This window comes from Dufourea novaeangliae, unplaced genomic scaffold, assembly GCF_001272555.1.
Source record: "Dufourea novaeangliae isolate 0120121106 unplaced genomic scaffold, ASM127255v1 scaffold112, whole genome shotgun sequence".
NCBI classification, from domain to species: domain Eukaryota; kingdom Metazoa; phylum Arthropoda; class Insecta; order Hymenoptera; family Halictidae; genus Dufourea; species Dufourea novaeangliae.
Genome location: NW_015373993.1, coordinates 1276063 through 1298571, shown reverse-complemented (window position 1 = coordinate 1298571; position 22509 = coordinate 1276063). Strand labels below are relative to the sequence as shown.

Here is a 22509-nt window from a genome sequence, read left to right as displayed (position 1 = left end):
TAAATATATATTAAAAAAGTTAGTCACAAGCTATAACGAATTTTCAATTTTACTATGAGTTATCACTTTCTAAGTTCTTTAATACGCTCATCCAGTGATTCTATATTATTTTTTATAATTTCTAAGTTCGATGCGAAGCTTTCTTGTACTCCTTTTAAAAGAGACTTGTTGCTGTCCAAATCAGATGTGATTTGTAATTGTAATTCTTTTAAACGTGTTAGAGATTTATTAAATTCAGCAGCTGAAAAACAAATATTAATAGTATAAATCACAATAAAATTGATTGCACGAACATGATTGTATTAAATATATATACCTTGCTGATGAATTGTATTCAAAGCCAACATTCGATTTACAGTTTGTGGTAAAATCTGTGACATAGTTTCAGTCTGTTTCATAATTTCGTACATTTCTGAAATCTGAAAGGGATTTTAGAATTTGTATTTATTTACTTCCAAATAGCACAGTTTTAAGTAATACACTTTATGTTTTTCTTCGTAAATATGTATTTAAAATTAATATTTTACCTTTTGTTCCTGCTCTGAATCCAGAGCTAATGCAGTCTTTTTCTGTGCTATATTATCCATTCTATGGATTAGAGAAGCTAATCGATTTTCAATAATATCCAGTTGATACGTATCTAGTAATGCAGATTTTGCTCCTAATTCTTGAACAGCTTCCATTACTCCTTGATATTTGAGGTTCTGCCAGAAAGTAATTGTGTAATTTGAATTATTACAATCAATGAGTAATTATTGAAAAGAAACTATCAATATGACTACTACAATTGCGGTGTTAGCTGTATCATATCTTACCTGTGAAAATTTCGAGAGTTTATCAGTAGTAGTTCCAATTACACTTTCTAAATTGCATAGTCTTTGTTCAAGTAGAGCAATTCTTGCTGCTTCTTGCATTCTTGCTTTTTCTGGAAGGTACATCATCTGATATTTTAGTACATTAGATTCGGCTGTTTTTTCGGCATTTGTACTCTGTTCCTTTGAGTCAGATTCAGAGGTAAGAGTACTAGTCTGCTTAAACGCTTCTATTTGGGATATTAATTGTCTAAAATATCAATTGACAATTAAAAATTTTAAACAATCATAAAAATATTGTGAATATAACATAAGCAAACTTACTTCAATCTCGTGCCTTGTGGATCTGATAGAACTGCAATTAGATCAGGACCAAGACATTCTTCCAACTTTAAGCAATCTAATTGTTTCCCTAAATCTTGTACTTGAGAAATTATGTCAGCAACAGATTTGACTTCTGATTCATCCTTTGCTTTTTGCTATTTTTTAGTAGCAATATGAAACATATCACTGTGTTTTAGATGAAAATAACAAATAATTAAACATATTTAAAGTGCATAGAAATGATTCTATACCTTTAAATCATTCACTTCTTCATATAATTCTTTAATTTCACACTGCAATCGTTGGTACTTTTGAATTGGTGTTTCATGTTCTCCTTCACCAGGAAGTTCCCAATCTCCAAATCTAAAATATTTGACATATTGTAACATATATAAATCATACTTTCACAATTATTTATAAAGTCAACTTACTTATAGCCTGTTCTTGGTCTGAGTGATACAGAATCTGAAAAATCGACTCCCTTGCTAAGAATATGTTTACCTTTAAATTTATTAAATGCTTCTGTAGCACTAATATGTAATTTTTCTATGGCATCAGTCTCATCCTGAAAGTGAATATGTTTAAAATATTGAGTAAATGTCTGTTAAATGGAAAATGAATTGTAAATAATACTAAGTGCTATACCTCAGGGTACAGTTGAAACTGTTCCGATTCTGGCAAATCAGTTGTTTCATATACATCCACTTGATCATATGCCTATATTACAAACACAATGAGAAGATAAAGAAGCTAAAGAAATTAGTATAGTTTTTCTTTTGTTTTGTGTTGCGAGTAATAACATGATTAACTCAATACAATTGTAACAAGACCCACAAAGTACTTACAATGCCAGGTAAATCGGCATATTTCGGATCGGCCATTTTCGTACAAACGAATTATGAAGTATTGTCACCTTTTAAACACTTTCGCACAACGTAAGAAACCTTGTATTTCACCAACGATTGACAGTAGACAAGTTTTGGTGCTAATATCACGATTTAGACTATTTAGACTGAGTAAAGTAGATGGCAGATTGTGGCAGAATGTCACTCAATTGTCAAGTTTTACGTATTCGTTTATATTTGTACGACTTCCGCGATATCTTGCAGGGAATAGTTGTACTATTCTACACCAGCGATCAAAATATTTGTCCGACAAACGGGGAATCCCAATCGAAATCCCAGAGTTTTAAAAAAATATGGAGAAACACGCAAAAATTATAATTAAAATTGTTTTCTAATGGTGTCAGATTGTCTCTGGAATATCCACTATCAATATTGTGTAATAATAATTGGCATGTATTCTCTTTTATTCAATCCATAATATGTAATATTTTTAGCCACCATATTTCATCATTTTCATTAGTCAACAGAAATGGTACGACAGCGTAATCTAATGAGAGAGAATGGTACCAATTAGCTAAAAGGTTTATTGTAGATGCCGCCATGGATCTATTTGACTATATTTATTATGTATATTGACATAGAAATTATTACAATTAAATACATATACATACATATGTAGTTCTACTTGCCTTGGGCCTTCACTCGCAGCAACCTCCTCGTGGTGAGGCCTGGGCAATCGGTATTGTCATCGGTAAAGTACTATAAACTGAAGACAATATCGAGCTAATGGCTGCGAACTTCTAATCTATCTCATAAAACCACATTCTATATTACATCGAACTAGGATTATTTTAGAAATCGATATGAGATTCAAAGTGTAAAAATGTTTAGTACTTTGAATGTTTTAGAAAAGTATTCGGGATAAAGATGTATGGAACTACTGAAAATTACTTTAGATTCCTTTTCCTTATTCTGTAAATTCTTTGATTGGAATATGAATGTTGCTGGAAGTTTGAACATTTTCACAGGACAATGATATAAATGGAACTTTAAAACTTTTTTAAGTGTTACAGTGATATTTCGTTATATGTTCCATAATGTCAATAATATTGATTTCCTTGCAACATCCACAATTATTACAAATGTCAATATAACGAAATATCTTTTATGCGATGTTTGTGGTGTAATAAAAATCTGTGTTTCGATTACGTTTTTGATACGTATTACTCACTTATATGTAATAATATAGAATAAAAATATACTATTAGTCCGATATTTGAAAATATACATGCGTTCGTTGTCACTGTTAAACTGTTGTAATAACAATGGAATAATAAAATAATTTACTCAAATGTACATAATAATACATATACATATCCATAAAAATAATATTAAACGCAATAACTATTTTGTACGCGAAGAAAAACTAATATAGGTCCGTCGGGATTTGAACCTAAGACTCCTTTCTAATACGTCTACTTTATAGCGAACGGACGGAAGAGAATCCGTTCACGACCATGGTCCCTTCTTAGATTTAACGTAGTTCACAAATTCACCGTTCTCATAACGTACAGGGCAGCAGAAAATCCCTGACTTTTTACACTATCGGTATTTCAGAACATGAGACACGAAGGCCCATAAGATGATAGGTCTATCTTACACCTAGTCGGTGGTCATAGGTATTCGTCCTTTAAATATTAGATACACGTTGTAATTGTTGAAAGTGTCACATTCGAATTAGGCGCTGCGAACCGATCATTAATCATCGTATTAGAGCTCTCATTCCCATTGTCAGTTTGGTCAGTGATCTCCAGACTTGAGGTCACTTGAGGTCATCGATATTGTTATGCGATCATATGTGATCGGAGTGGGGTAAACGAGTGTTTTGACAGTCACTTATTTTACTCCCAGCTATAGGTGCAAGCAGTTGTCAGTGTGCAATGTGACAGTTCGTGTTTGTATTGGAGGAATAAATCTGTTCTTGAAAAGTACGTGGTCTGACAGAGTCCAAACATTTTTTGGTTACTAATTTTTAAGGTTTCGTTTCACCACTTCGTCACTAATTGGAAAGAACTAATAATCTATGACGTATTTCTAAAAGAATTCCAGATCTGGGTTTATGTTATGTTAGCGTAAAATAAATAAAAAGTTTTGTGCTAATTGTTCCCTAAAAAGATGGAAAGCAATAATAAGTTAAGAAGAGCTCCACTCTCAATGAAGCAGAGACTTGAAATTGTGCAGCATCTGGAAAGTGGCGTGTCCATCAGTACACTTGCTGCTGAATATGATGTTGCTCCTGTCACAGTCCGCCGCATTAAGCGAAATGCAGTGACAGTTAGTCAGTTCACCGACCAAGGTTTTGACAAGGGACATAGAAAAACTCTACGAAGGCCAGTAAATGAAGAACTGGATAATCGATTATACACATGGTTTGTAGAACGCAAAACCCTTAGCGAGCCAATCACAGACTTGTTGATGGTAGAAAAAGCAGCAGAACTGAATAGAGAAATTGGAGGGCCATCAGGTTTTAAAGCAAGTAGAGGCTGGCTGTGGAGATTCAAAAATCGCCACGGCATTCGATTATTTGTTCAAAATGATGACACAAGTACAGTAGCTGCCCAACAATTTGTAGAAACTTTTGTTCGGCACTTAGAAGAAGAAGATATTGATAAAGAAAATGTTTATAATATGAATGCAACCAGTCTTTCATGGAAGACTCTTTCTAAGAAAATTTTTGATCATAGTGGGGAGAAAAGAATTGAAGAAAAAAATATGAATAAGGATCGGGTAACTATAGGCTTGTGTGCTAATGTAACAGGAAGTCATAAGCTTGTACCTTTGTTTATTAACAGATTTGAGAATCCAAGGGTCTTGAAATATTGGAAACATCGGCTGCCTGTGATCTATAAAGCCCAGCAACAAGCCTTTATGGATCAAACTGTTTTTGCTGACTGGTATCAGAACTACTTTAAGCCAGATGTGATGAAATATCAATTGCATAATGGTACTTGTGGGAAAGTTGTTCTTCTTTTAGATAACTCCCGTGAATACAATATACAATATCTGGAAGAATTGCAGGGGGATGAACGTTTCCAAATTGTATTTTTGCCTCCAAATACCAGCCACCTGCTGCAGCCCATAGACCAAGTGCTTGAGAAAACGAAAAAGGCCTATCGTCACAAGATGTTGAACAGAGCAATGAGTTATCCCGATGGAATACAAGAATTTTATTCTAATTACGACCTTAAAGATTGTATTCATTTATTGTATGAGGCATGGTTAGAAATGAGTGTCTTAGACATTCAAAATTCGTGGAAGAATCTGATTAAACAAGTCGCTGAAGGAGAACCAGAGAATCTGTTTGAGTCCACCCTAGAGATTATAGACATTGAGGAGCAAGAAGAAAGAACTACAGATTTTTTATCAAAGTGTATTGAAACCAAAAACCATTTCCTTGAGAAAACTGAAAGTTTCTCCAATGGTGATAATCAATCATCGTTGTTAGGTACATTATCCGACAAGGGTGAAATCATAAAAGCTCTAAAAACTCTAATGATCTGGTCAAAAGAGGAATCTGAGATTATTAAGTTGAACGTAAAGTATTTAAAAGATTATTATGAACTTCGGTGATGTAGTATAGCAATATAACAAAAAATAAGTGTGAGTGTAAGTTGTAAAGATGTATGAAATGTATATATCAGAAATAATTTTTGTTTAAAATACTTATTTCAATTATGACAGAAATTATATATACAGAAATGATATATTCTACGTTGTCCAAGAAGATTGAATAGTTTCTATATTTATTGTTTTTAAAACATATTCCTAATTTTATAAAAAAGTTTTGTTAATATTCATATTTAAGTAAATTCAAGGATACTTATTATACTACACAATAATTTATCTCAAATTAATATAATCTTCGCTTTATAATTATTGTTAATTATTATTTAATTAGATGTATATATAAAAAATAATTATACACCTTTAAATTACAATTCTTCGTGGGTAATAGAAAATAACCTTTCTGTGGGGAAGCCCCAGAAGAATGTAGGATATCCTTTCACTTCTCTTTCTCTTGCAACAAAAGCTGAGAAAGAAGAAATGCAATTTCCTATAAAGTAGTTTGCTCTTCCAAGAATTGCTAAATCCAAATGAGGAAATGCAGGTGAATCTTGTTTGAAAACTGATACCTGCAATATACGTAAATAACTTTATCAAGTTTTATTCATCTGTATTTAGTGTATTCCTATGAATATCATTGCACATGCAGCTATGAAACATTTTAGGAAATTTCTTACCTCCATACGCGACAAAGCTTTACTAAGTTCGTCAATCATATAATTATTATCTGATGCTACGAAAACTGATTTGATATTATTACCATTACGAATAACACGTTTGAGTTGACGAACTATTAAATCAAATGATGGTAGACACATGGCAGAAGTTGCTTTTCCTCTTTCATTTCTATATCCAAGACATTGGGGAGCAGCGAAAAGGTTTGGTGTACTCGATATAAATTCACAAGCACGAACCTGTAAAGAATAATTTTATATGCATTCAGTTTTCTGTACCATATTCTGAATAACTGGCATTTCCAGAAATGACAGATACATACCCAATCAATTCCATTACGTAAATGAATACCTATAAAAGCTCCCTCTGGCAACTTCTGTTTAATAAATGCTTTTGCTCTGTTAAGCATTTCTGTATTCCATTCAAGGCATTTGTGTAACCTTTTATTTTCCAGCTGAACAGGAAAACTAGCAGGTGCACCTGTGAATGCTAACACTGGCCAGTTTATTGCAGGATATTGTTTCTTCCATTGTATTGCCATGTCTGTATGATAAACATCATAATGAAGAGGACCATAGAATTCTGATTTAACAAAATCTATTTTGTAAGTGTCCCAGAATGGACCAAATGGATTTCCTTCTTTAGCATTGCAAGAATCTCCTTTACCACGTGCAGAGTAACAGAATGCTGAAATTAATAATATATCTCAGAAGGATATCAAAGAATTTTCTTTAACATCTAAAACTTACATACTCTTTCCTTAGGTTGCCATATTTTTGGTGCAATATCTTCCATAAAAGTTTCCATTAACATTGCTTTATGACAGCTTTGCACTTGTGAAACATTAAAATATGTACTAAAAGGAACTTGTAGCTAAAAAAGAAATTAAGAATATTTAATTACGGAAATACAATTATTCTATGAGATGTTACAAAATTACTAACAGATCTAGTTTCCCCTGTTCTGTATTCAACCCATGGTGGTAGAACCAGAGTACGATTTAATGCTGTTGCAAATCCCAAAGCACCTAAAAAGTGATCAGCTTGATTTCCAAACCGTCCTGAAATACATATAATAAAATGAGTGGCTTAAGTATGTTACACTGGTTTGTGGGAAATATGTTTACAATCTGATGAAAATCCTACCCATACATGGACAGTAAACAATGTATCCATTTGTGTCAATATCAAAATTTTCGCATTGAGAACTGTAAAACTTGGTCAGTAATAAAACAAAGAAAATAATACTAAACATTCTGATTAGGAGTTTTAGTATTCTTATATATAAACGATTTAATATATATCTTTTCCGTTAGGAATACATTTAACTCGCAATATAAACTACTCCGACCACTACTCTATACATTTCATTTGTTACTATGGCTACGTCCATTGACCATTAAAAGGATATATATCCTAAGTCAACTTTTGCATGGGGGAAAAAGTTCGTGGAGGCGCCATTGATCACGTGGGGTAAGAGCGGGGGTTACGGAGCCCCCGGTGGAGGCGCTATAAACCCTGCACGGAGGCCCCGGTGGAGGCGCCATAGACCCTGCGCGGTGAGAGCGTGGGGTCACGGAGCCCCCGGTGGAGGCGCCTCTGTTCACGTGGGCTGAGAATGTGGGGTCACGGAGCCCCCGAAGCATGCTGAAGAGACCCCGTGTGTGTGAGATGTATGATGTACAATTAGAATTTCAACGATTTATAAATAAAAGTACACACGGCTGAACTCAACGATAAATTTATTAATAAAATTATTTACAAAACTTAGGATCGATAAATTAAACATCAAAACTGAACATCTGAAATAATCAATAAATTATTAATAAACTTCAATATTCAAAATTAACGCGCAAAACTACAATCAAGTCCCGACATACATATTTATTTATCGTGTATATCTTATATGACGGATATTGTTTGGAATTTATACATATGTTTATGTTTATATATTTTAAATTTTATATTAAATATTTAAATAAATAGATAAAGTATAGCATTGTATTTTATTGTCTCTCAACGCAGAAACAACTTGTGTGTTGGGTAGAGATGGCGTGCAAAATCACTAACGGTGATTTATCACAGTGATCGCCGAATCACGATCACGGTCGTGATTTAACTTCATTCACGACCGTGATTGCGATTTTTCTATCTTGGGTGAATTTGCTCACTGCGATCGTAAGTCCTTGATCTATAAACAGAAAAACGTATTCAATATGATTTTACGATAATTACATTACTATTCGTGTTTGTAAACATCAGTAGAAAAAACAAGAAATTCTAAAAAAATGATTTGCTAGGTAACATGTAGATTATAATTTGTAATCATTAATTTATTCATTATTCTTCATTGTTTCTACTTATTCCTTCACTTTATACGATATAACCCTAATTTTTGTTTTGATGTCGTTAATGTGAAATATACAAATTATGTATCGCGTGTAAAGAACTGTTAGGTTTCTCCACCAATGAGAAACGATCACGGGAAATCACGAATCACTGAAAAATCATCGTGATTGGGAACGAACGTGATCGAATCACGAGTGATTCACAAGTAGCAGTTCACGCCATCTCTAGTCGTGATTCACGACATGTTTGTGTGTGAAGAAAATGATAGATACGTGCTCTCATTCACACATTTCATCCACCACTGCCATATGCCCGCATGCTGCACGTTGTTGCCCGCTAGTGAGTTTGGCGGGCGTTGAGTTCAGTTGTGATTGCACCAGAGTGCACACAGTGTAGTGAATCGTAGCAGCACAGTAAAATTTTCACGTGACGTTTTGCACCCTTTCTAGGTAGAGCGCCGAATTTATCAATACTAAAGCTGACATAAGCCACTTAAACGATCAAAAGGTTTTCTAGGAAGAACGAGAATTGTTCGGAGTTTAATGAGACGTCTAACGATAGTAAAACATGTCTCACCCTTACGGAATGTTTTCGGGACAAGGAAATCATCAACGACGAAACAAATACGGTAATTAAAATTAGCGAGGCAATTATAAATAATATAACCAATAACGAACTTATGTATTCACGTTTCTAAAAAAATGTCTTGTACTTATTCGACGAAATTTTATTTTATTCATATAAAGTATGATAACTATGAAAATTTGATGATATTAAGATACACAAATACTATCCGTAAGTTCCGTAACGATATCAATGTTGTTAATGTTAGATTTTTAAAGTTAGCAATAATGAAGTAAAACAAATAGACATGATACTTTTATGTAATCTATTTTACGGTTTTGTGGTTACTTTATGGCTGTCTAATGAGTTCAGGAGATAGAGTTGAAAATTCTCAATCCGGAAGCTCACGCTTTGAGCACGAGGGCCATGGAAGAGGTGGAGGACGTCCCCCGTGGTTAAAGGGCAAAGAAATAGGCCTCTATTACAGAGATAGGGGAAAGACAAAGCGTATGGAGAAAGAAACTCAGATCATCAAATTACCAGAAAATATGCAACGCAACATTGATAGAGTATTAGAAAAGTCTAAAGGATTCTATGACAAATTATACAACAATGAAGAACAGGCAGAAAGTACAAATAGCAGATTGGAAAATAAATATACCCATATTCATGATTCGCAATTCAAGAGAAAGTTTTTGAATATAGTGTCTGGTAACATACAAGAAAACATTTCTAAAGCAGTACTTCTTAAATCAGGAATAGAGAGGAATAGTAGTTTAGACGATCAGCTATTAGATGAATATAAATCAAAAGAATCCACAGGAGAATATGAAAGTATGATGAAATTTCGATTGAAGCTACCTGCATATGAGAAAAGATCTGAGATCTTAGAATTGATAAAAGAAAATCAAGTTGCTGTAATAAGTGGAGAGACTGGTAAGTTCATTGTTAATAAAAAATTGTCAGAGTGCTGTATTCAAAAGAAAACAGAGATTAAATGTGTATGTATGATTCTATCGATACACCTACTATACAGATGTATTTTAGGTTGTGGAAAAACGACGCAGGTTCCTCAGTTTATACTAGATGACCAAATAGAGCAAGGAAATGGTAGCATTGCTCGAATTATTTGTACTCAACCTAGAAGGATATCAGCAATATCTGTTGCTGAGAGAGTTGCTGCTGAGAGAGCAGAGAGGCTTGGGAAATCTGTTGGTTTCCATATTAGACTTGAAAAGTATGTTCTTATATTTTTATAAGTTTTTTTTATTTATTAATATACAATATGGTTTCTGTTCGCTTATAGAGTACTGCCCAGAGATAGAGGAAGCATAACATTTTGCACTGCTGGTATGCTATTACAATTCATGCAAAGCGATCCATCTTTGAAGAATTGTTCTCATATTATACTGGATGAAATTCATGAACGTACTACAGAAAGTGACTTTATCATTGCTTTGTTGAAACTAATTATTCCAAAAGTATGCCTATAAGTTAGATAAAGTATAAATATCGATTCAATCGAAATGTTCTTACTAAAAAAAAATATTGATTTTTTTAGAGACCAGATTTGAAAGTTCTTCTTATGAGTGCAACACTTAATTCTGAAAGCTTCTCAAAGTATTACAATGACTGTCCAATGATTCATATTCCAGGCTTTACCTATCCAGTAGAAGAATTGTATTTAGAAGATGTGTTATTACTGACCAAGTAAGTTATCTTTATAACAATTTTTAATTAAGAGCGATGAACACAAGGAATCGTGATAAACATTAATTTGTAGATTTAAGTTTCCTGAACCGTCATCAGCACCCCAAAACTATAAGAAACATTTGAAAAAGTATAAACAAACTCAACGGGATAATGATGAGTTTTCTGATTTTATACATCCATATACTCGACAACTTATAGCTGAGGTAAATTCTTTTTTTTTTAATTCTTTATACTTCTATTGTGTGGTTAATTATGTCTATTTTAATTTAGCAAAAGTTTCCAAAGTCTGTGATTGAACAATTGCGTAACCCTAATAGCGAGAAAATGTCTTTAAATCTTATTGAAGAGTTAATTAGACATATTTGCGTAACAAAAACTCCGGGTGCAATTCTAGTTTTTCTACCTGGTATGATGGACATTATAAAACTGCATACATTAATGGCAGACAGTGGGCGATATCCACAAAGTAAGCACAGCTAAAGTATGAACGTCAAACGTGTTCGTAGGCATCCATTGTAATACTAGTATGTTCATTCAAAATTGTTGTGTGTGTAGGTAAATATATTATCTATCCTCTGCACTCCCGAATGCCCACCGTGGACCAAAAGCTTATATTTAAAGAACCACCTGAAGGTGTTCGAAAAATAATAATTGCAACTTCCATTGCGGAAACTTCTATAACTATCGAAGACGTAGTGTACGTCATTGATTGTGGAAGAACTAAGTTCCTTAAGTTTGATGTGGTTAGAAACATTGAAACATTACTACCTGAATGGGTATCATTAGCGAATGCTAAACAAAGACGAGGTAGAGCAGGCAGGTAAGATTAAAATAATTGGCATATTAAACGTTTTATGTATTTGTATACATTTGTTACTTCTTTCAGAGTAAAACCTGGAATTTGTTACCATCTGTATTCAAAAGCAAGAGAAATGACATTAGAACAGTATCCATTGCCTGAAATGCTCAGGACCCGTTTAGACAATGTAATTTTACAAATAAAAATTCTGCAGTTAGGAAAAGCTAGGTCTTTTCTAGCCAGTGTTATGGATCCTCCCAATACAAAAGCTATAGACTTGTCTCTGGAATTACTTGGATCACTGAATGCATTAGACAATGAGGAGAACTTAACACCTTTAGGATATCATTTAGCACAATTGCCGCTTGATCCACGGACAGGTAATAGCATTATTTTTTAGTGCAGTATATTCAGTAATAAATTTCGATTAACAATAATAACGAGATTCTATTTTCCGTAGGTAAAATGATTATATGGGCAGCGTTATTTTCCTGCGTGGAACCGGTCTTTGCGATTGCTGCAAGTCTGACGTTCAAGGATGCATTCTACTGTCCTCTGGGGAAAGAGGAACAGGCAAAGCAAAAGAAACTCGAACTTAGTATGAATCAATACAGCGATCACATTGCACTGGCTGAGGCATTAAGACGGTTTGAGACTTCCTATAAAAGAGGAAATGCTGGTTATTTCTGTAGAGAATATTTTCTTTCTTTTAACACGCTGAAACTTCTTTCGGAAATGAAAACTCAGTTCGCTCAACATTTGTATCAAATGAAGTTTTTAGAAACTGCGAATTCGAATGAGAGGAATGCGAACAGAAATTCTGATAATGATGCGTTGGTGAAAGCGATAGTGTGCGCTGGATTATATCCAAATGTTGCTGTGATAAGGTATACATGGTTCATAATTAACAAGCAATTAATTTCAAATTTATTAAATAATTATGAATGGAAATTTTTAGGAGAGTGACAAAAAATGGAACGCACGCATGGACACCCGAGGATGGTAAGGTTGTCATACATCCATCGAGCGTAAACGACAAAATTAAAGATTATTCCAGTCCATATATTACATACTTTACGAAACAACGATCTACAGCAACGTATTTACACGATACCTCATGCGTTACTGCTCCAATTTTACTATTTGCTGCTCCAAACATGTGTATAAGTAAGAGAGATAATTCTTTTATTTTCTTATGAAACTTAATTACGGCACGTGTAACAATACTATTAAATTTTCAGAAAAAGAAAAAGGAAATTATTTTATCAGTTTGACAAGTTCCCAAAAGTTTGTTTGTGACCTGCGAACCGCACAACTAATTCAGGTATGACTGAACTAAGAGTTTCTGTATAACGAACTTTACACGGAACGTGTATTTATGTCTGTTTGTTTAATTGCAGAAATTACAAGAAGAATTGAATAATATGTTAGAATATAAAGTAATGCATCCAGGAACAGTGACATGGAATGGCCATGAAGGTAATCTGCTGAAGTAAGTTTCGCAATTTTTAAATATTACTTACTCGTCATGGTTACATTAAAAATATATTAAAATCGTTTGTTGATTATAGTGCGATTATAGATCTGGTCTGCCAGAAAGGTGTGGAAATGGGATTTTCCGAACCCGATGTTGAGGAATGCGAAGATAATTTTTATGATAGCAGACGAACATAAATTAGTAATTTATTTTCGAACTAGTGTAATTAATCATGGCTTTAGGCTACAACAAAATAACTTCAGTAAATTGGTCATTAATCAAAACCCTTTCTGACTGACTTAATACAGTGAATCTCTAGTTACATCTATTTAATACAATTCATTCACTATATTTACGTAATAAAGATAATAGTAATAGCTTAGAATAAAAAAACGATACAAGTATTAGAGTCTTTGTAATATAAATAGAAAATAAATTTTTGGAGAAAAACAGCCTACTATTAGTAGCAGTATAAAAGTTAATACAAATTTATTGTACATTAAGTATTCAAGTCTGTTGCACAGTAAAACGTTTTCAAAGCATCACATTTCACGTTAAAAAAATATGACCAATATTTATAGACATTACTCACTTTATGACACAATTCGCTGACAAGACATCGCTTTGTTATACTTATATGTAAATTGTGGATTATGGGAGGTTAATGATCGGTAAGGAAATGCAGTAATTGATACTTTAGACATTTTGTATTTCATCTTCGTTGTTCACTATTTAATGGAACTACTATATTCTTATGGGCGTAGCCAGGTTATCAAGCGGGGAGAGGGGGGCAAACTTTATCTTAAGGTAAATTTCATTATATTATTTTTCCCCTTAGAGGGGGGTGGGGCATGTGCTTCCGTGCCCCCCTGGCTACGCCCATGTATATTATTGAAGTCTTTTCATTCGACTTAAAAGTTTACATTGTTCTCATGTTATTACGTGACATATTAATCATTGTGTACTGTTGTGTCGACTCTTACATAAACGCTGATTCTAATTAGATCATAAACTTAACGAAAAGATCGAATTTTTCTTAAATTAAAATTATTTATAATGTATATTTTTATAATTTATATTATTATAATTTATATCATGTACTCTTTTTAATAAAGAAACTCAATTTCTAATTCAACTATAGATCAACAATCATAGTAAAATTAACAATAATAAGAATATTAATTGATGATTGTATGTTATAAAATAAAATGAATAAAAATAAGAAAATTATGCATATAATATTTTTTATTATTGTTGTGAGCCAACTTCGTTCCTGAAGGTATATGTACTGTGTACATTGTAATTCACAACATGACCTTGAATGTCTCCGCTAATGCAGATCATTGTTCATATCTTTTCTGGAACAATGTACAATGTTACGTAAGAGAAAGTACACGATCCCATTTAAAAAAAAAAACTGCGATGACCTTCAAATGTCTGAGGGACCTTCACCGATGCAAAGCTGCCCATCCACTGTGTAGTGTCCCCACGAAATTGTTCTACTTTCCTCCGAAACATTCGCTGGCATTACTAACAGTTATAACGCTATTCGCGTGCGTCCGTTAAGATCCGTAGACCCTGTACACAAACGTACAACGTGAAAAATTCATATAATTAGATGTTTGTTTTTTTCTTAGTATCGTAGAAAACTAAATCACAGGTGGTTACCTATTTTCGGGCCCCCGGGAAGAAACGAGTACCCCTCCGTTAGCGAGAAAAAATCTCCCCTCCGCGGTCCGTGGCGGCGGCGTATTCGCGCGTCAGTAAAAATGAGCCCGGGGTCTGGCACGAGCTGATAGCCACCGCGGGACAGAAGTAAATAGGGGGAAGAGAAAGAGGAACGAGCGAGAAAGAAGGGAGGGTGGTCAGGAGGGACGTTCCGGCAATACAGGAGCGGGGCACGTAGCGTCCGATTCAGTCTGCATCCGACCGCCGCGAGTGTCGTGTCGCGAAGCTGTGGTCGAGTTTCTGTCGGGGGGGAACACGAGACTCCGGTCTCAATCGTGTGCGTGCAAGTGCGCGTGATAAGACACACACACACACACACACACACACATACCGGCAGGGTCTCTTGCATCCCATGTCTAGTGTGTAGCCACCCCTAGTCTCTTTTGTATTTTCTTTTGTCGGGTCGGTAATCACCAGGCAGGCGAAAGAAAAGCCGGGTGAAAAATCGTACGGCCAGGCATATTGGTGTTAGAGAGACAGAGAGGGAGAGCGGGTCACTGAACGACCGTACGAAGGTAGGAAGAGAGAGAAAGAAAAATAAAAGGACAGAGAGAGAGAGGGATTCTCGTCGCGACGACGTATATATACATACGTATATACACACGTGCGAGAGCAGAGGAGAGACGTGAACACGCGCGTGCGCGCCCGCGTATCACATACACACACATATATATATATATATATATATACACACGGAGGGCGAGAGAGTGAAAAAGGGAGAGAGAAAGAGAGATAGACAGAGAGGGACGATACAGCGCAGGAAGAGGCAAGAGAGCCAGTGACATCGAGAGGGTTGGGTGTTCCCTCGTGCAAAACCGCCACCGGAATATATGTCGTGAGTGTGCGGCCGAAGATCAGCGGATAGAGGCCGGCGATAGTGCGTGCAGGGCTTTAAGCAGGGAAGACGAAAAAAAACGCGGGGACTCCGGCTGAAAAGCAATGCGGGTTCATTGACTGCGCGCCGCGCAATGGCCGCATGTTCGTGGCCGGTGCACAGTGCATGTGTGACAGGAGCTACGAGAAGGAGGACGGCCAGGCCGAAGATACCGGCTAACATCGAACCGGAAACCTACTGAAGTTTTCCGTCGGGTTCCTGTGCGATCGAGGAACGCGGCTCGATCTCAGCCACGATAAGAACGAGGAACACTTGGAATCTACCGACGTTTTTTTAGGTAAGCGAAAGAATCCTGCATACACTGACCATTTGAATCGTGATACATTTGTCGTTGGTCGTTCTTTCTAGAAGCTTTTTGATTCGTGAGTGATTCTTCATTGATGTTTAGATCGTAATTAATGGATTTGGAACGATAGGGTTGTTACAGCTTTGAAATTGTATCTTTGATGCACGATAAAACCGAAAGTCCGCGGGAATGCCTCGAAAAGACGAATTTTCCAGAATTGACCGGTATAGTGACGGATAAGAAGTATTCGTACAGTGGAAATATGCAGAACTATAGGTTTTATATGATTAATTATACGTGAATATTCGTGGACTAAATATTAATCGAGGTTTTCTTGATTTTTCGCCTGCGTTCGACGGTTATCGCGACACGTAGTACGCGTGCCTCTTTAAGAATTCTCGTCCGCGAAGATTGTCACGACACATCATGGCTGTAGCATCAAACCGACCTAATTTTTCACTTCCACGGTGTTTAATAATCCGTTCCACTTTCGTGACCGGCGTAAATACTCGTTTTAAATTTGAGTTACAAATCGGGCGAACGTTTGGCGGATATCAAGGGCGTAGGGTCATTCACTGGGACCGGTGTTTTCTCGTTCGAAGGTTGTCCGTACGTCACTGTCTTACTCTAAGAAAATATGTTGATTGCGATTCGGACAGTATCAACGCCGTTAAACACGTAAGACCGTGCGGTTATGCTTTTTCATTGAATTTACACTTTTTTGGTGATCGATTTTTTTTTGGTTTTTTATACTGTCTCGGTCGAAAAGTAGAAATTTACCGAAGATATTTCACGCGAGATTTTCGCTGATATTATCGGGGCGAGATACTCGACCGTTAAAAATTGATTCTTTTACCGTCGAGGACGACCAACCGAAGGACACGTACGTGATTCTTGTAGACCTTATCATTGATATGCTGACCTTACCTAAGTAGGATATCAAAAAGAATGTATTTTCCTAATAATATTTAATTGCATGCTTGTTTTTTAATTTTCACCCAAAAACTGTTTTTCGATCGGAAATTTAAAAAACGCGAGATATACGGATGAAAACGCAACGCAGTTGTCAATTTCGAGTAATCAGAAAGTAAACACGATAATGTTTAACAGCAATCAATTGTTTAAATAAATTACATTGAATCGAACTCGGTGATGTCACGCGACGCAGGTTATTGGTATCACGGTTCCAAAATAAGATCCATTTTGGTGATTCGTTCGTGAAGTTTCTAATTTCATATCTAATCAACGAATAGCAGACTTTGCTACGAGTCGACGACACTTTATCATCATGCTCTCTCTCTATTGCTATGGTTCGCTTCTCGAAATTCGGATAAACTAACTAAAAACAGGGGCAGATTGATAGGAGGAAATTCGGATAAGGATTGTGTAAACATGGAGTCAGGGATGGGTAGTGCATTTCGAATCCTATTTTTTCTTTTACTTTTATCGTCTGTATACAGGTTGTGAAAGATTACAGAAAACAAAAGATTACCGTCTGGACGTCAATAAAGAGTTATTGTATTAACAAGGTTCGCAGAATAAATATGATTTACAAAATTGGCTCTGAACGGGATGTTAATTCGATTTCCGCAGGTTGTGATTATAGCACGTCTGCTAGACGGCGATCTATTTCAATTAGATGTATATTTGATTTCTGAAGCTCGAAAACACCGATTACGACTGACGATCGTAGAGCGTTGAAAGGAACAACTTCGCTTTGGAACAAATCCAACCGGCTGACTTGTATATTCTAATCAAGTAAATCAGGATAAGTACGTGTTCTTGCCTCGCTCACGCCGCCAATTGCTAGGTAATTAGTCGGCGAGGAAGCGAAAAAATTAAGTCACACGATCGTCACAGCCGCACTGTCAAACGGTCGTTTGCATTGTTTACGTAACATTTCCTTTGTCCGTGCCAAATTAGTTTCTCCTCGGTGCATTGTCATCCGTTCGCTATTTTCCTCCCTCGTCTCGCGCGTTTAATTGCATGGCAATTAGTTTATTCAACGGTACCAACAATCGTTTTATCCGAGTGAAAACGAGTCTCATTGTCTGAAACGGACAAATAATTGTGTTAATCGGTTTAGAAGATTTCTCCAAACTCTGAAGTATTCGGTACAAGTGAAAAGTATGACCTTGAACTGTCCTTCGTCTTTCCTGTCCGAGTTCCATCCCGAAAAATTTAGCGACTTCTTTGGATCTCGTAGTCCCCGTTTTTTAATTATACATTTTTTATGAAAATATTTTCAAACTATTCGTAACCAGCAAAAAATTATTTAAATGTGACAATCGATTTATGGATTATCCTCAGTACACACTGTTATAGACCCGAAAGTATTTCCGAACACTTTATCTGGCCATAAAGTTCTTCCGAGTAGCGCAACCGTTGTCTAAGCATTTCCAGCAGTATAAATTAAGATGGCGACACCTGTTGACATGCACCCGTCGACAGTTCAGAAACGTAAAAACGTTATTAGGAACGCGGTGGAATGTTAGAAGACAGATTCGTTAGAAGCGTATTTATAAATACCAGATGCAAGTGGCGGGTAATCGTCAAGTGGACGATCCATCGAAATTCAAACTCGTAATCTCGTTTGTGGTTATCGAGTGTTCATTGATTTGACGGTTTAATGGACGAGATCGTTGCTCCCGCGATACGAGACGCTACTACTCGCGATGAGATAATTGCTCTTAATTATCGTATATTGTCATTGATAAAATACACGTCAAAGATATTTTTAGTCTTGCTGCAAACGCCCGGGGAGCCACCATGTATACGTATGTACAATTTTTGTTATTTCTCAAATTTTTCAAGTAGCTTCAAAATGGCAAAGCATACCCTCTCATAATGGTGATCACATACAATATTTTTTCTTCGATGAAGAATAGTTCGATTAAGCAACTTCTTAAGTCTATACATAAAGAATTTCCGTTTTCTATATTGATAACGCGCGTTATTTCAAACTCAGCCCAATAGAAACATCTCGATAAACCGTTCCGAAGTTGGTAGCCTTGTCAAACTTGTTTCTAACCCATTTTTCAAATCGCTCGACCACGGTGTAAACATACCGCATTGAGCTACACGGCGAAAGCAAAACAAAAACCCATAAAAATATCGAACGCCTAGGTTCGCTTGGCCGTGTTTTTTTTGTGATTACGTTGTTGATCGATGCGCGAGAGGCACGTAATAAAGGTAATATTTTCACGACCGAGTACCATTACCTTCCCTAACGTTCTCGATTTCGATCGCACAGCGTCGCGACGAGAGTCGATACTACGAGTACCGGCGTTCACGTCACTCTAGTCCCATTGGTACTAATTTCACGTTCGAAGGTTGACACGCTTGGCGAAATCGCCGCCGCACGAAAGTGGAAACAGACGCCTTCCCGGTAGTCCGAGACACGATAAGCGAAAATCCAGATTCTTTCGAGCAGTTTTCCATGATATCGTTGCAGTCGCAGTTACCATTACTTCCAACCAGCTTGTTGAATGTTTACAAATATAGAATCGCACGGATACAGCGACGGAAATGAAACAGAGAACCGTAAGTGAACTTTTCATTGTACCGAGTGTGCTATAGATTCAAAATTCACCGTTTTCTTACAATGTGAAAGTTTAACGAGTTAGCTCGTTTGAATATTCCTCGCGGGAGGTATGGTCGTTACACGAATTTTGCGAAGCCGAAACCCTGAAACTGGGTCTACGGTCATGCACGGTGTTTCAGTTCACCGTGAATCGTCGGAGGGTTAGGTACTCGGGACGGCGGCCATGTTTATTTCGTGCGACCGTGAAATTCGAATCGCGCGCCCTCCGTCTAATACGAATCAGCTAATTAGGAACACTGTTGGAAATCCTGCGCGTAGATGACCGGTGTGTCGTGTACACGCCACTCATCCGTGACTAATGCTTAACAGTTGGCGGGTGAAAATTGGCGCGATGTAAATATGGGACGAGTTCTCATGAGCGCGGCGTATATCCGCTCGATTTACTTCGTCAGCTTCAAACGCAACGTACACGACCGTTGCACTCGCGCTCCCCCCTCCCCCCCGTCCCGCTAGAGCCCCCTCTACACCCGCCATGTTCTTCTTCGTTCTCAATGCGCGCGAACCACGGTTAAACGGCTAACAAATCTCGCCGATAAATAACGACCATCTACTGGGTGCGATAGCCGGTGATTCTGGTTATGCGAAGAATTCGGAAGCTGATCGACTCGAGGCTGTGTGCGTGTGTGTGTGTAACATGTGTACGCTTAGTTGGACTGAAATAGGTGACCTATATATGTATTTCTGTTTCGTGAAAATCGAACCGGATTTTTTTTTCGCGTCTCGGAAAGAAGCTGATCTCTGAACGCTTCGAACCATTACCAGCATTTTGTATTTACCTCTCGAAACGTTTGTTTGGAACATCGTCGTGTACAATAGAATGTTTCGACGTGCCACGTTTCACCGCTTGACTTCTCGCCTCCCGAGTGAATCACATTCTTGTCAGAACAATAATATACATCCTTTGTTTTTTCTTTCCTCGGAACGACGCGAGGAGGTGGACGCTAATGCGTTTGTAATTTAACGACCGCCGTCACGTGCACGTGACTGAATTCTCTCGATCGCTGTTGGACAGGCCAGTCGGATCCCTTTACGTTTGGTTGGCGATAGACCTCATTCTGGTTACGATCATCGTCTCTGGATCCGTAAATAACGTTCGAAACGTTACGATGCCCGGAGGACTCACGGTTGAGAAGTTGGTAAACATGCGATTGGCCGGTCTACGCAATGGAAGAACGCGGTTTCGGAGCCCCCTTAGGCCCAGTTCCTCTCTTTGGGTGCATTCAACAGTCCACTGCTCCTGATGGTATACATATACATAACCTATAACAATAACTCCTTACGATTAAAATTTTATCAAAGTAACGCGTTGTATGATATATCGGTGACGTTAATTTTTATACAATTCGAAGGTACAAAAGAGGGGTAGGAGGTATGCAGCAGCGTTAAAAATAGCATCCTGTTCGCATGAGAGTGCGCTGTTGTTTGCGCGGAAAGGCGCCTATTTTCACGGAGGGGAAAAGTTCGTTCCTTTTTTTTTTTTTGCCGGCCTCGTCAGTAGTAACGGATCACCTGGCCAGACACGATTATAGGTATAGGTGGTGATAATGGGCGATCATGAATGAACGCGTGAATGCGATCCCGTGGCGCACAGTGTTTGATGGATCTAAATTGCGATGTAAATTGCACAGTATTAACGTTTACGTTGGTGTAACTTGCTGCAGGTTGTTATTGCATGCCTTTAATTCTGTGTATGGCGGAGAAAATTGCCCAGTGAACAGGTCAAGGTGCCGCCACTGTCTTTCTCTAGTTCAATATATGCGAGTCTTTTGATCAGCTTCGGACTAGATAGGGTATGAATATTACAGATCTTACGGGCATATTTGAACCAGTGATGTCAATACATTAAAGACGGCACTATTGTGTTTTGCACACACACATTAACACCAGCATAATTACTGAAAATCGGTAGTCTGTCCCCAATACTGGATTAAGAGGCCCTAGACATTTGAAAGATTTTTGGTGCCCCCATATATGTACATACAGCGACTGGCAAAAGTTTCCGGCCAAAAACTCTACTTCCATCATACCCTTGTTATAACTTTTGGCAATCCTGTCTTTGTTGTGGCACAGTAGAACAGATTATTTTGTGTGCGTCCCGTTTCTTCGATGCCCTATTTATTTCTCTTAATGGTTAATCCAGCCCAGTCGATTCCCATGATCACCCCGTGGAACGTTAAAACGGACCGTAAAAGACTTACAAATCGTTCTCTTCTTTTCCAGATAACGGAGGAAGCTCCAGCCACGTCGCAAGATCGCTTCACCTCGAACGTCATTCGCAGTGTGTGTCGAACATCGTCCCGCAATCGCGAGAAATCGTCCGTACCAAAGAGACGTCTCGAGTGTTCAGGGAACCAATGGTTTCTTGGTCGCTGTGAAAAGAAACGAAAATCTCGAATTTCTCTTCCGTTCGCGCTAGAGAGACGATCCAGGCCAGAGATTCGTCCGTTTTTATCACACGTAGCCGGGACTTGATGCTCGCGAACGGACGCGTACGGCGTGTATTATCGGCGTCGTGTCGCGACAATAATCGAAAATGTACTGTGGCTGATTTGTCGGCGACGTTTCGTGCGTCGCGGTGTTGTATCCTCGTGTGTTGCTCGGCTTGAACGTATTCGGACATCGGGACGTAGTGTGAATATTCGGGCGATCCTCATCATCGCCGTTGTCGCGGCGTTCTTCCAGTCAGTGGTGTTCGGCAGTGAAGCGAAAAGATAAGAGGGGGGGAGGGGGAGGGGGGAGAGAGAGGCGGCCAGCTATAACCGGGAACCACACGGTGGACATGATTATTTCAAAGGATCTGTTCCTCTTTGGCGAC

At 37.3% G+C, this 22509-nt stretch overlaps 4 protein-coding genes across 4 annotated transcripts; 2 read left to right on the top strand and 2 right to left on the bottom strand.

Moving 5' to 3' along the window:
• Positions 1 to 62: 62 nt before the first annotated feature.
• On the bottom strand, positions 63 to 2198 carry LOC107187873 (probable dynactin subunit 2). The gene is made up of 9 exons (XM_015576061.1): positions 1982 to 2198; positions 1782 to 1853; positions 1568 to 1701; positions 1388 to 1499; positions 1137 to 1291; positions 816 to 1062; positions 528 to 704; positions 317 to 419; positions 63 to 241 (listed from the first exon to the last, which is right to left on the bottom strand). Exons 1-9 carry the CDS (start codon positions 2015 to 2017, stop codon positions 63 to 65), a joined length of 1215 nt encoding a protein of 404 aa, XP_015431547.1. The 5' UTR covers positions 2018 to 2198.
• Positions 2199 to 4156: 1958 nt separating this feature from the next.
• On the top strand, positions 4157 to 5611 carry LOC107187798 (jerky protein homolog-like). The gene has a single exon (XM_015575971.1). The coding sequence runs from the start codon at positions 4157 to 4159 to the stop codon at positions 5609 to 5611; it is 1455 nt and encodes a 484-aa protein (XP_015431457.1).
• A 362-nt stretch (positions 5612 to 5973) lies between these two features.
• LOC107187871 (GDP-fucose protein O-fucosyltransferase 1) lies at positions 5974 to 7534 on the bottom strand. The gene is made up of 6 exons (XM_015576059.1): positions 7426 to 7534; positions 7225 to 7340; positions 7030 to 7153; positions 6603 to 6967; positions 6283 to 6519; positions 5974 to 6174 (listed from the first exon to the last, which is right to left on the bottom strand). The coding sequence occupies exons 1-6, from the start codon at positions 7532 to 7534 to the stop codon at positions 5974 to 5976; spliced, it is 1152 nt and encodes a 383-aa protein (XP_015431545.1).
• Positions 7535 to 8943: 1409 nt separating this feature from the next.
• LOC107187796 (ATP-dependent RNA helicase DHX36) lies at positions 8944 to 13378 on the top strand. The gene is made up of 14 exons (XM_015575970.1): positions 8944 to 9256; positions 9565 to 10128; positions 10240 to 10429; positions 10499 to 10673; positions 10754 to 10902; positions 10976 to 11108; positions 11176 to 11371; positions 11461 to 11725; positions 11792 to 12084; positions 12165 to 12591; positions 12663 to 12871; positions 12946 to 13028; positions 13105 to 13196; positions 13276 to 13378. Exons 1-14 carry the CDS (start codon positions 9196 to 9198, stop codon positions 13376 to 13378), a joined length of 2940 nt encoding a protein of 979 aa, XP_015431456.1. The 5' UTR covers positions 8944 to 9195.
• Positions 13379 to 22509: the final 9131 nt, after the last annotated feature.